General features: G+C 43.0%; 1 protein-coding gene and 1 long non-coding RNA gene across 3 annotated transcripts in view; one reads left to right on the top strand and one right to left on the bottom strand.

Annotated features, from left to right (window-relative positions):
• Positions 1–2,058: 2,058 nt before the first annotated feature.
• On the bottom strand, positions 2,059–5,474 carry LOC136364013 (uncharacterized). The gene is made up of 3 exons (XR_010744095.1): positions 5,396–5,474; positions 3,719–3,817; positions 2,059–3,318 (listed from the first exon to the last, which is right to left on the bottom strand). It is a non-coding gene; the product is annotated as an uncharacterized lncRNA (long non-coding RNA).
• FHIP2A (FHF complex subunit HOOK interacting protein 2A) overlaps positions 5,386–14,817 on the top strand; it is a 33,837-nt gene continuing 24,405 nt past the window's right edge. For both annotated transcript variants that reach the window (XM_066323533.1, XM_066323532.1), the window contains exons 1-2: positions 5,386–5,516; positions 13,392–13,470. In XM_066323533.1, the coding sequence (XP_066179630.1) occupies positions 5,472–5,516; positions 13,392–13,470 (124 nt within the window). In that variant the 5' untranslated portion in view covers positions 5,386–5,471. The remainder of the gene's footprint in view (positions 5,517–13,391; positions 13,471–14,817) is intronic.

Raw genomic sequence — 14,817 nt, 5'->3', positions numbered from 1 at the left:
GGCACTACACTTTGGGCCTGCCGAGATAATTGTGCTATCAATAATTTAAAATTAATCGCGAAGCCACTACCGAGTGGATCATAAATATTTCAAACTTTCTTCAAAATTAAGATGTTTTACAGTGCTGAAATTTAATGTCAGGCTCCATGAGAGATTTCGATTTTACCTCAGGACAAAGACATGCACATTTAAAGTCTGACAAAAACCTACTTTTAATTGTGGACTAATGAGAAAGAGAGCTCTGCTGAAAGCTTCTGTACTTGCACGGTAATAATGTGCCTGATTTAATTTGCATAACTCATATAGACTATCAAGATCAGCTTTTGCTTATGATTAAACAGATTATCTGATGACATTTTAGGGATCAACAGATTATAGTCCTTAATCCAAAGATGTAAGTAACAATGAAATCTTATTATGCATTAGAAAACAAACAATGCTGTCAGAGCCAATCTGAAAATGACTCCAAAATCTCTTAGTAGGGTCAAGGCTAAGCACCTGAATTCTCCCCAGAAATACACACAGACTCTGGTTTCCAGATTTCCCCCTCTGCAAGTAATCAGATGAAATACTGAGAGAACCAATTTATATCAGGAAGACAACTCAATTTTTTCCCCTCAGAATTTTAGGGCAAAATCCAGTTTTATGTTTATTTAAACCACATCCAGACCCTGGCATTCATTACAGTTGCAATATAGCATAAACCCAGTAGTTTATCTCTAATCTCCTTGCTTCAGCTTCCACTTTCACAAGAAAAAGTATCCTTGTGCTCCTGCCAGCCTGCAGACTGCAGTAAAATTGGCTAAACTCTCACTGATCACATCTGAGTGTACTTTATCTGCTTTCAATAATTTATGATATGCTGGCACTTGCAGATACTGTATGGCAGAACATCCATATATTTACTTATAGAGGAAAGCCTGGATTTCAATGCTGCAGTGGAACAGGAATATTTGAGGAAAACATGATGTGACTGCAAAAGAAATGTCTCATTTTACTGACAACATGTACTCCTGACCTCCTTGTGGTCTCCTTTACAAGCCATTACATAAGGTAAAGCAGGGTGGTACAGAGAGTGTCACTGAAGCACAAACAGGGAATAGCTGCTGGGCAGGCAATATTTGCCCAGTGCTGTGTTCTCCACAGCAGCAATAAGTGCTGGTGTGAAGAGGCTCTTGCAGATGTGACAGGTAAGCACTCAGACAACAGATGAACGATTGGGAAGTTTGTAACTCACCAGAAGATAAATGAATGTCTTCCCAGAAAGAGCAGATGTGCAGATGTGGAACAGAATGCACAGGCCAGAAAGCGCCTGAAAATGGGATTTATGAAATACTGCATGAGCTGATTACGTGGAGCTGCTAGCCAATCAGCAAGGAGGGAGGTGATGTACACAGCTGAAAGCAAAGAACCAGAAAATTCATGACAGAAAATTACTTCAATTCCACTGCATGCTCTTCAGTGTGCAATGTGTAGCATGCTGGCTTTCTGTAGTAAAGTCCAGCATCAGAAAGGTCTGAAAATGATGTAAAATATCTCCTTAGGCCTCCTCAAAAGCAGAGATCATGCTGAACCACTAAAACTTCATTTTTTATTTCATCCAAGTAGGCTCTGAAAACATAGATGTCAATCCGATTATTACAAACACAATAAAATCCTGCACAGAATATCAACAGATATTGGGCATAGTACTAACAGGAAAATTTTCATCTAGGGCAAAAAAAAATTCACCAAATCTTCTGGTTCTCTGAAGCAAAAGTCCAGACTGCAGGAACTTCTTCTGTAATATAGACAAATGCATCCATTAGACACTGGCCTGGTGCCATCAATCCAAATAGCAGAGAGATTTTCAGATAGAAATGCCAGCACATTATCTCATGGTCACACACCATCTAAATTAATTTAATCTAGACAATTTCATTAATTTGTAAGAAAGAAGAAAGTTCTCAAAAGCTCTATCAATTAGAACAGCCTCACTTTCACATTTTCACTTCCCATACTCAAGCAAAACACTAACTCACTGCATGTACTTTTCCAAAATAAAAAGAACTACTATGCCAAAAAAACCCCCTCCAAGCCAGCAGAACTGTGCTCTCAAGGGTACTGCAACAGGTAGTAATCTTGTGTTTATTTCAGTGAAAAAAAAATCAAGCATGAGCAGGTGAAGATGTATTGTTGCACATGACATGACATTGGTAGCCCATCCATAACTGCATCATCTTCAGTTGAATCATCCCTAATGAGAACAAGAAGAATCCAAACAAAATGTAACCTCAGCTGAGTTCTTCTGCACTGACACTGCTGAAATAATTTTTCCATTAGTCTCCAGTGATTTGCTTTACTACTGGCTTGCCAGTATTTATCCAATATTCCCAGCAGTGAGACATACATACATATGGTTGAGAAATTAGAGACTACTTTAAAAGATTGTTTAAAAAAATATATTTACAGTTTGCAAGACATATTAGCACCAAAGACTGAATTCTGCACTATGGCTACAAATTCAAGCCCAATCTATTGGTTGGTAAATGCAGAGTTATATGCAGAAATTCAAATTGTTTAATAGGCTTAGGAAAAACAATTTACATGTAATATTTTCTTTTTTTTCTTTTTTTTTTTACTTTACTGCAAGGCATTTCATATTGAGAAGTCTTAATAAGAAGTCACTTTTACAATGAAAATCTTAATTTCAACCACAATGAACAGTTCTGTTTAAATAATAATGCATTTATATACATCAGTCACTCTTGGAATAATATAGGGCCCTTAAGCATTACAAAAGCTTTACCTCACCATCTGTGATTCTGTGATTTATGATTTCATAAATTGTTAAGTACGATTAGGAATATTCTCACAGTTATAAAACTGTCTCCTTTTATATCTTCATGATATCTTACTGTCTCTTTATTCATTCTGCTGCTTGGAGATGGGAAAGCCCGAGCACATTTTTGCAGGAAAAAACAGATTGCAAAAGCATCTTAAATGATCATGTTCTCTTAGACACAGATATGCAGGCACCATCCAAACGCAGCACCTGTCCAGTTAATAATCACCTAAACACAGAGATGTTTCATCATATGGCTACCCCCATAAAAATTTTACATTTCCTATGAAAATCTATAGAATATAAGTTGACAAATAGAGAATAAGTGGATTTAAAAAAAAAACAACATAATTATCTTTTAAATTGATATTGACACATCGGGACTTCTGGATTTTGAGAAGGAAATAGCTCTGCTCATTAACAACTGCAACAAAGGTGTCCAGGTACAACTACTGTTTACATCCACAGAGTATTTGGGCTGTAGCTCTCCATGCCTGAAAAGCATAGGGGTAGTAATAGCAATCAGTACACCAGAATCATTAGTAAGACTTCATCACAGCATCGTCATAGACTTCTCAGATGATACAATCTAAAGAACAGCAGTTAAATAGTAGTTTTGTCCCATCTTTTGATTCATCTCTCTGCATGCTCCTAGCATATGAGGAAGCTGGTGTTCATTCCTCTCCCAAAATTAACGAGGAAGCTTTCCTTCATTTGGTACTACAGGATCTCCCGTTTCCCATACTGGTCTATCACCTTCCCAGCATTTCATTCTGCTACCCAGTGCCAAAGCAATCTTGTTCTCCCATGTAAATTTGACAGTGTCCAAACATTTTCCCAAAACATTATACAGCTTTCCAGCTACATCTATAACTTCTGCTCACCCCACTTTACCTCTGCTTTTCCTGTGGCACTGCAAAATGAGAGGGATGATCATTTTCTCTGAAGTACTTGATTTGGAGGTGAAATAAAGCCCTCTTTGTCTCCTTCTCTCTGTGTGGAAAAAAACCCAACAAATAAACAGTGAAATGGGCAATATGCACATTACCCCAAGTCTTCTCATCTGTGGTACCCTGCAAGGACCATGCCACCCACACCAGCAGGCTCTCACCCAGCAGCAACAAGACAGGATCATTTATGTTTGGAAAAGAACTCCCAGCTTGTCAAATCCAAGCTCTGACCTAATGCCACCATGCCTACTAAACCATATTGCAAAGTGCCACATCCACTCATTTTTTGATCACTTTCAGGGATGATGATTGCACAACTTGTCACTGACTTTCTGAGCTCATCACCCTTACACTGCTTTGTGAAGAGCTATTTCCTTGAGGATCTCATGATCCCTGTGGATGATGACAGACCCCAGCAGACAGCAAGCTGGGCCTTTTGCCATACATGCCAGGGTTTTCCCATATCCATGCCATGCTGGCAGGAGGATGGAGGCAGCCATCTCCCCACCCTCACAATTCTGAGGGACCCCAGAGACCTTTGTGGAAGTCTGACGGCAGCCCCTGGGCACAGGGACTGTGCAGATGGACACCCCTTCCCCTCACCCCGGACAGTGTGTGCCCAGGTGGGCAAGAAGGCCAGTGGCATCCTGGCCTGTCTCAGGAATAGTGTGGCCAGCAGGAGCACGGTGTCCCTCTGCACTGAGCACTAGTGAGGCCGCACCTCAGTGCCATGTCCAGTTCTGGGCTCCTCAATTCAGGAAGGACATTGAGGTGCTGGACTAAGTCCAGAGAAGGGCAAAGAACGTGGGGAAGGGTCTGGAGCACATTTTCTGTCAGGAGGAGCTGTTTAGCCTGCAGAAAAGGAGGCTCATAGAGGACCTTACCATTCTCTGTAACCCCCTGGCAGAAGGTTGTAGCCAGGTCGGGGTCAGACTCTGCTCCCAGGCAACCAGCGGCAGAAGAGGACACAATTTTAAGCTGTGGCAGGGGAGGTTTGGGTCAGCCCTTAGGAAGAATTTCTTCACACAGAGGGTGATTAGACATTGGAATGGACTGCCCAGGGAGGTGGTGGAAGTCAGTATCCTGGAGGTGTTAAAGGAAAAACGACATGGCACTCAGCGTCGTGGTCTGGTTCCCAAGGTGGTGTACGGCCGTTGGACTCGATGATCTCAGAGCTCTCTCCAGTCGAAGTGATTCTGTGACTGTGATTCCCTCCCCTGCCCGGGAGTCGCCTGCGGGGCCGGGGGCTGGCTCGGGGCACAGGGCTCGGGGCACAGGGCTCGGGGCACGGGGCTCGGGGCACAGGGCTCGCAGCCGGCCCTGTGGCGCACTCCCGTGTCCGCCCCGCCCGCGCCCCGGGGCCGGCACAAGCGGCGCGGCCGGGCGGGATCGCGGCGCTCCCGGTTGGCAGCGGCCGGGGCCGGGCGGAGCGGGGCGGGCAGAGCCGGGCCGAGCTGCGTGCGGGGGGTGGCGGCCCCTGCAGGACACCCGGAGCCTCGGCAGCCGCCGCCGCGCAGCCGGCGGTGTCAGTGCCACGGTGTCCGCCGGGGAGCGAGAGGCAGCGCCGGCGCCCGCCCGCCCGCCCGATCTCCGCGGCCAGGCCCCCGTATGCAGCCCTCACCCTGGAGCGGCGGCGGCGGCGGATCGAGGAGCTCTCGAGGTCCTCCCGGCAGCGGCTGCTGCAGTCGCGGGACAGGATGTTCTCCAAGTTCACCTCCATCCTGCAGCACGCCGTGGAGGCGGTAAGGCCGCCGGCGGGCCCGGCCACGCCGCGCCGGGGATGCGATCCGGGCCTAGCGCCGAGCGCGGGGCGGGGGCTCGGGCCCTTCCCCGCCGCCCCCGGCGCTGCTGCCGGCCGGGCCCCGCAGGGCGCGCCTCCGCTCCCGGCTCGGCCCTGCCGCGGGCGGCGGAGGCCGGGCTGCCCGGGCGGGCCCCGGAGGGGGCACGGGAAGGGAACGAATCGCCCCAGCGCGGCCCTGGGGAGCCGGGGCTGCCGCGGGGGGAGGGAGCGGGCTCAGCCCGGGCGGTACTGCACAGCCTGCGGCTGTCACCGCCGAGCGCTGCCGGGCCTGAGGACAGCCCCGGCGCGGCCCTCACCCCGCCGTTTCCCGGCTGTTGTAGCGAGACAAACAATAAAAGAGAGGAATCAGGAAACTCCCCGGGATTTCCATCTCGTTGTGACCACCGGACAATAGTCGCCGTCAGCGATGATTCTGCGGGCTGTTGTCAGTTTCGAAGCGGCGCTTTCCATCGCTGGTTTATTTAGCGATGGTGCGCGGGGACGTGTGTGCAGAGCGGTTCCCTGGCGGGGGCTGGCACAGCCGCGCTGGGCAGAGGAAACGGGCCCTGTTCTCCTGCTGCCATTGCTGCAGGCCGCCTTCGGCACCATTTAGTTTTTGCTTTTCAGTGAGGCGGGGTCTTGGTAGTAATTCCCTGCCTTTCAGCACCTCTCCCAGTAAGCCAGCACATCCAGGAGACTTGAGGGTGAAGAGGTGGTAAAAATTGACAGTGAAATACTGAAATGAAGGTGGGAGGTGTTGAAGAAAAAAATGTTCAAATGGTTGAAAAAAGAGCCTGCATGCCAAATCCTGCCTCATCTGAGGGGCAGCCTTTGTGCATTAATGTGTGCTTTGATGCTGCACTTGAGCGTATGCCTGTCTTTATATGAGCCTGTAGTTCTGCAGGAGTATTCAGGTTTAAAAGCTAAGCATGTGTTCATTAATTGTGGGTTCCTCGTTTGCTTTTTTTAGTGGTGTAGTGGCATTTGGAAATAAATGTTTTAAATAATGAAATGTTTTGTTTGAAAACATTCTGACCACATGTGAATGCCGTCAATAGACAGTGCTTTCACTGGAGAGGAAACAGAAATTAGTGCCTGCCTGACTAAAGAAAGTTTGTTGCAATGAGCTGTGCCACATTTTTAATAACAGAAATAAGAGTGGAAGACTGAGAGATGCAGGAGTGGAGGAGAAGGTATTCTTTCAGGCCTACCAATTAGAGAGATCAAATAGAAGTTATTATTAGGAGAGTGTTTACGTTACTGATGTGTGCAAAAAAATAAACAAAAAGAACTGCATTTATTTGAGATCAAGTGAAAAATAGCAAAAAACGAGTAAGCTGAATGGAATAGGAGAAAAGTAGAGATATTAGGGACTAGACACTCTTTTCTGATTAAAAAAATCCAAATGAAAATACAGAAACATGCTGATACCATCATTTTGCAAGTGAGTGCTGTCCAACACCATACTGTTTGTCCTTGCTCAACTCTGGTGTCCCTTTTAGAATTGCCTCATCCTGCTACCATCACTGTGGTAGATCTCTTGATAAACACTGCACTATTGCATTTACAGGATTGTGACAAATACCAAGCACCACATACTAAGAATGAAACACGATATTTGCAAAAGCAGGAAGATACTAAGAATTTCTCTTGCTTTATAAGTTTGACCCATTAATACAAAGACAGAACTGAGAGATATAAATTTTTAACCAGTTTGGGGGCTGTATGTGGCTTTAAGTTGTTTCATTCTCCCTGTAGTAAAAAGATGTGGTCTGCTTAGCTTTGCTATGGGGAAATGAAAACTGTTGTAAATATTAAATATTAGCTTAGTCCACTGTGATGCTGCTTGCTGTTTTCAGAACCAAGAGAATTTGGAACATCATTTTTGCTTGCTGTTTTTGCTGGGGAGCAAGTATAACGTGGACAGACTCAATTGGATTCTTTACTCTGAATATCAGCAGTAGAACTAGTAATTAAAGTATCAGTTCTCAAAAGTTTTGGATGCCTACCCCAGAGTAAGTAGTGTTGCAACTGTACAGCTTTCTGCTGAGCTGGACACTTAAATCCACTTGAAGAGCTTGGATTTAGCTTTCACGGGTGGCATTTCTTAAACCGGAATGGTTTGGGTAGCCCTTCTGCCCTGTCTTTTCTCCTGCACATCACTTATATAATGCTCCTGCCCTGCCTCAGGGCCCGCAGGCCTGCAGACTTTAGAGATGCATTTAAACAGTAAAGGTTCCCATGCTGTTAGATAATCGTTGTTATCTTACCCTCAATACGCCATCCCTCTGAACTCTGACGAGGAGTTCCAAAGGTTGACAGCCTGATAGACATGGCAGTATTTGCCTTTTACTTGTTGTCAGTGTATCACTCTTGAACTGTCTGCCCTTGTGACAGGACTGTGCTTGAGGCAAACGTAAGGGAACAGTTGCTTTTTACTAAGGTTTTTTCTTACCAAGGTTTTTCCCCAGAGAGGTTGTGGTGGGACACAAGACTAGCCTGGATGGGGCTTAAAACAACGTGGCCTTGTAGAAGATGTCCTGCCCATGGCAGTGGGGTTGGAACTAGGTGGTATTTTAAGGACCCTTCCAACCCAAATCTGTCTGTGATCCTGTGATTCTGCTTGAAAAACACCAAACTTTCAGTCTTTTCTGACTAAATTTCTTGAGTGTTTGAAACCATATTCCTGATTTTCATTACCATTAAATTCTAGTTTCTTGCCACCTTTTATCTTATGTCAATCCTGCCAGTATTTTAGATGCTTTTTGCTTTTTGGATTTCTCTGCAGCATCCAAATGAGCAAGCACCACTGTGTTACCCTGCCAACAGAGCATCCTTAAATTGTGTTGGATGTGTTGGATGTGTTAGTGAGAGTGGTGGATAGGACTGCTGTCTTTGTTCTGTTACTTCAGGGCAGAATAGAAATGCTGTTGCTTCATGGGGTTCATATTATTAAATCTGTGACAGTTTATATATGGCTTGTCCTTAAGATATTTTCTCTTCGCTATGCATTTCTGATATACTTTCATCCCAAAGGGCTATCCATGAGCACTACATTGTCAGCAACAACAAAATGTAGTGTACAATAACAAAGCGGCAAGTTAGACTTATTTTTCTCTTATCTTGTGCTTTTCACTCATGTTTCCCTAGACAAAATAGCTTGTCTGTGAAGTGGCCACTCAGTGTTCAAAGGACCTTAGTTTGTGTTTGATTTGGGATTTTGGATGTTTCACCTTACTAGTCAGTTCAAAGGGATGTTTTTTAATTGTATTCCTTGCAGGAAAAATAAAATTTTGGTTGGCTTGAATTTTGCAATTTGCTGTCAAACAGGAATATTTGTACCAGACAATTGAATGAAATGAGGATTTTGGTGCCTGCTGCACATTCTTGAGGCCCCCTCTCTGCCAGCCTATTGTTCAACTGTGTCAGAGGTACAGTTATACTGTGCTTTCAAGTAGCTTCTGTTTGTGTTATGAAGCAAAACTCAGCTCTGAAAGAAACCAAGTCACTTGGTACAGGCAGAGCTCCAAAATCATGAACTGCATAACTGATTAGAAGGGAATTTGTTCCTCTTGAACCCACTTTATTTGATGTAATGACCTTACATTATTTGTTGTTTTAATGTTGTGCTGGTATTAACAAATTAGATGACAAAATTTAATGCATGATTTGAAACATGTGCAGTCTTAATTTTATATGTGAGAGCAGTGGCCATTATAAACTCTGTGCATTCATCAACTGAAGCTCAAGTAAACCTTCAAGCATTAATCCTTTTTCACATTTTCTCTCAGACGATTCACCCTGGTACAGTAGTAAGACTGAAGAAAAACATCCAGTGACTGTGTCAGTCAGGGCAGTGTGCATGCACTTCCCCTTCCTTTCTCTTTGACCCAGTTTCTGCTCTCTTTTTTTACTCTGGCATCTGACCAGACACTACCTGTTATTTTTTTATACAGTGTTCTCTTTCCTTTGTGAATTTACCCTAAAGATATTGAGACATATCACCACCCTCTGATGTTTCCATCCTTTCCAGTAGTGAGTTGCACTTCTGAAAAGCATACATGAAAAATACGGCAATGAATTTTACATGCACAAAAGGATTGCTGTTAAATACTGCATATGTATAAGTTTCTTTGCTCTTTATGTTACTTTTTTCTTTTTTTTTTTTTTCCCCTGCCTAAACACAAATTCTATATGCTTTGGAAAATGACATGGAATTGTATTTTGGATGGGTTTTGTCACAAGTTTTGACCTGTAGTTCAGGTCAAAGATCTGTTGCTCTCCTGAGAACAGCACTCCCTAAAAGGAGTGGCCTTTGATTATTTGTTCGATATTGTCACAGAAGGATGAGGCAGCATGTGGTAAATTCAGCTCACTCCCAGGAAGCCCAAACTGCTGGAGCTGGGCACCAGATGGAAGATCTTGCTGATCAATGGCTGCTCCAGTGGGCTGCAGTTCAGTGGTGCTTAGTGAATTTCAGCTATTTTATACCAATACCTACACTGCAGGCTTGAAGATCATGGGGTTTTTCTCCCCAGAGGAGGAGAACCTCACTTTGAGATTAGGAATCACTAAGAACATATTTAATTACATCAGGGTTAATTATAGAGTCACAGAATATTCTGTGTTGGCAAGGACCTACAGGGACCACCAAGTCCAGTTCTAAAATGAATGGCCCATACAGGGATCAAACCCACAACCCTGGTGTTATTAACATCTGATGTAATTGTGAGAAATAACTGCATTTTTAAGATAACTCCTTCAAATTAGACAAGTAGCAGGAATTAACAGCCTTCACAAGGAATTCTGGTTTGCTTCGGTATCTAAGTATGAATACTTACACAATAGAGTGGTTATTGAGGCTGGCAGCTGTAACATGTATTTTATCTCAGCTGATAGCTAATAATTCATCCTAAAATAGAAACTATAGCCTTGTATTAGTACTACCTGTCCTAGTAGGGTTAAAGCATGTCAGTCAAGTATTACAATTTCCTAATTCTTTCCAATGCTTGGCTTTGTATACATACAAACTGGTATCTTGGTCTTTACCTTGAATTTATGTCTGAATAACTAAGTTAAGAGGATTACTTGGTGGTGTTTTTTTGCTTTATTATTGTTTGTTTGCTTGTTTTCTTGTGTGTTTTTGTTAGGCTTTTTGATCAGTAAACACTTACCTCAAAATAATCTTGCTGGAGTTACATCTCCAGTTGGTGGCAATGTTGATGGTGTGTTTTGAATAGGCTGCACTGCCCAGGTGTAAACACAGGCTGATGTTCTCTCTGCTATGTCTGGCTTGCAGTCCTGGTCAGAAAAGACTCTGAAATCACTGGGTATTTTAATTTGAAAGGGCAGGACCTGTCCCTGAATTATTTTTTTCACCTCTGAGAAGAGTCTCTAGAGGCGTTTGTTGGGAGGGAGAGTCTATATCCACAGTTCTCTCCCATGGTGGATAAATTATTGACAGTGCTGAGAAGTGAAATCCTTTTCCTGGCACTGCTCAGAGGCACTAAATTCATCTTGAGGCAGATGAGACGAGAGGAAGTGGAGAGGAAAATCACATCAGCCAAGGATAAATCTTTAATGTTATCTATCATGTGTTACTTTGGAAATAGAGTGGTCTGAGAGGCCTGAATTCCTCAAAAGTTGTCTCTGGATTATTCATCAGCTGGTGTTGAGATTTTGTTACAGCTTTTTTTTTAACAGAAATGATCGTTACATTGCTTGAAATTCACATCTAGAGCAGCTAGTGTGACATACAGAGTATGATACACAATATCATACCTCAATCTTCAGTTTGTTTGGTTATTCTTCTGAATTTCAATAACCTAGTAAATGTCACAGTAAAATAAACTGGTTTTGTGTAGTGTGGGGTGTTCAGACACTCTGTGGTAGCTGCTGTGCTAATGTGCTGCTCTGAGTGCTCAGTTGTAGAAGACTCAGTGAGTGCACAGGCTGTCAGGGAAAGGAGAGGCACTGTCAGTTTGATTTCCTGGTTGCCATTTCCAAGGACGCATTTCCACCCGGGATGCAGACACAGATAGTTGCCAAGCACCACTACTTTTCCAGAGTCTTGCATTTCAAAGTCCTGTGTGCAAAAGGCCATTCACAATTAGCATTGCACTTATCTTGGCATAGCATGCCCGTCTATACTGGGCTTTACAACTTTACCAAGATAAATTTAAGTGTCATTAAATTCAAGGCAAAGAAAAGACTGGTGTGGAAAACATCCAGGGCTTTTTCAAAGACACCAACACCAGCCAGTAAAGACCATATGAGCCTATACTGTACTGGAGTATATATGAGCCCTGAGCCCTTGTTTGCCCAAGAACTGAGACAGCACAGCACATTTTAGACCCTACAGAGAGACAGTAGGGGAGTTCAGAGTTATTGGTCTCAAATATGGTATCTGTAGCTCCTGGAGAGAAAACTTCCTTCAGTTAACCTTCCTCTGTGAGATAAACTGACCCCTGGCACGGGTTCCTGGAGTGGCTGTGGAGTCTCCGTGCTTTGATATATTCAAAAGCCATCTGGACATGCTCCTGAGCAGCCAGCTCTAGGTGACTGTGCTGTAGCAGGGGGCTAAATTGAGTAATCTCCAGAGGCCCTTTCCAACTTCAGCCCCTCTGAGATACTGTGAAGGATGAAGAACTGGGCTCCAAATCCTGTCAGGATGGTTCAACTCCTTACCCTTCCAAAACAGACACACCAGCTTATACTTGGGATTCTTTCTGTTTGTCCACAGGGCTCCTTGCTGCCATCCTGTCAAGTGATAATCCCCTGTTTCAGGATGGCTCCTAAAAGAATGACTTGATGGTCAAAAAATTTAAAAAAAGCCTCAAGCAAGTAGGATTAGGCCTTGATAGCAACAGATTGTCATGTGACCTATTGAATGGTTGGGGTTTTCCCCTATAGATTCCTGATTTTACCAACTCCAAACATTAATGGGCACAAATTCAGTGCTTGTCTCAGCTCTCACTTCGGAGAGCAGAGTGGAGAAGTGATTGTGGTCTTTTTTTCTCAGTCTGCCTGTGGTGCCATGGGCCGCAGACCGCCTGTGTCTCAGTGGGGAAGGAGCAGTGCTGATGGCGGCTGCGTGGGGACTGCATTTCCTTCTTGCTCCGTGTTATTCCGGGATAGTGCTCACGCCCAGCCAGCCATCCCAAACTCCTCCAGGAAAAAAGGAACTTTCTTTTCTTGCAGAAATGAAATAAGAAACATATTTGTTAAAAAAGAACAACCTTCCAAGTTCTGGGCGGGGGACTAAAAGAATAAACCAAACCAAAAATGTGCAAAAAAAAATCCCAAAAAAACCCCACCAAACCCAACCTAAAAACTGAACAAAAATGTTTTAAAAGAAGTGTGTCTAACAGGAAAAAAGGCATGGCAAAAACTGGATGAAGCAACTAACTGGTATTTTTAAGGGAGGGGACAGAGAGAACAGAGTGTACAGAAAAGGAAGAAGGCATCAAGAGCAGATGTAAAAGAACGTGATTTTTTTTTTCCCAACAGGACAAAACAGTGGTCTAAACAATACAAACATACGTTTCTAGTGTTGCTTTGCTGTGGGAGCAGTTGCTTTTGTTCTTCAAATAGATTGTCTGGTAATAGAGACATCACAGAGATTATTACTGATGTTTACAAGGCAGGCAGTGTGGCATAGGGCTCAGCCATGAATAATAAATGTAGTCCTTGTTAAAGGTAAAAGAGCAGAGAGTAACAATTGTAGCACTATCTGCAGCACTTCCAAGTATAAAGTAAAACAGAATTTAATCTCTGAGCAAGTATGATCATTCCATTTCTAACTGGTTTTTGTTTGTTTTGGGTTTTTTTCCCATAGCTCGCACCTTCCCTTCCATTACAAGAAGATTTTGTTTACCACTGGAAAGCAATCACCCATTACTACATAGAGACCTCAGGTAAAAGAAGAAGGCACTCTGCGTTTGTCTTTTTATTGTGAAAACTAGAGTTCACAATTTCAATGTTTTTAAAAAGTAAAGATTAAGAAATGCTAAAATGAGTTATGTCTTTAGTTAAAATACCAACAATAATTAGTAATTTAAAATATCATGTACTTCCAGCTGTAAAAGTCAGCATGAAAAATGGCTGAAATCTTGTTTCCTGAGTACCGTGTAGAGAACTGCACCTTTTTACATCTGACCCAGTTTCTGCCTTCACATACTGTCTTTAATCTAAACAGACAGCTGCAGAAATGCAGTCCCTGCTGTTAACATTTTCATTGCTTTGCATCAGGGATTTTCTTTTTCTTTGCAAGATTTGAACAAAAGTAATTTTGTGGTCATAGATTTTACCAGACACAGATGGATTCCGTGTGCTCAGTATTGTTAAACCTTACTCAGATGTTACACTGCTCTTCTTAAAAATGGATATTATGATGAAATATGACTGTAGTTGCTTTTTTTTTAATTCTTCCCTGGTTTGGGTTTTTTTTTCAACAATTACGCAGCATGTAAATTTTTAATTTTGGACGTAGTTATGAAACAATTATATTTTAAAAGTGAGTGTTGCTGTGCTTTCCTCAAGCATATTAATTCTGACCTTCTGCTGCAAGAGCTGTTGAATCTGTGTTTGTGTCTGATGATCTTGTTTATATCAATATTTACTCATAAAACTGCAACATGACCCTTGGTTCCAAATACCCATCTTTTGGAACACCGTGTGATGTTTCCAAAGGTGGAAATGACAGGGTGGCAGGGAAAACTGACACCTGCAGTGACGTGGTGCAGAGTAAAAGCTGACCTCTCTCCCAGACTTTCAGAACTCTTTTGAAAAACAAATTTTCACTTGGTGGATATATTTCTGTCTTCTGCAGTAGGAGCAGAATTATATGTAGGAAATTCAAGCAAAACACTCCAGGCTAACTGGAGGTTGTGGCAGAGAGCAAGATCACTCTGACATGGCAGAGTGTGATGTTGTTGCCAGTTGCATGCATGTGACAAGTTATTTTTAGATTATTGCATAAACAGTCGTAACCATTTCCCTAGGATAGTTGTTCCGGTAGAATTCGGCTGAAAGATATAAAAGAGGAAAATCTTCATGTGTGGATATATTCTACAATATGTGAATGCCAGTGGCATAAATCCACTGCAGTTTCATTACTTTAATGTAATAAAATCAACATTTTACCCTTTCCTCCATAAAGTTTGACAGAATTCTGTTTCAATGCATAAAGTACAAAAGAGAAATTTAGTAGCCTTTGGAGAACAAGCAGCATAGAGTTTGAATTTTCTTTGTTGTTATCAGCA

This window comes from Sylvia atricapilla, chromosome 8 (assembly GCF_009819655.1).
Source record: "Sylvia atricapilla isolate bSylAtr1 chromosome 8, bSylAtr1.pri, whole genome shotgun sequence".
Lineage (NCBI taxonomy): Eukaryota > Metazoa > Chordata > Aves > Passeriformes > Sylviidae > Sylvia > Sylvia atricapilla.
Note: the sequence above shows the minus strand (reverse complement) of the source record. Positions and strands in the feature narration are given on the sequence as shown.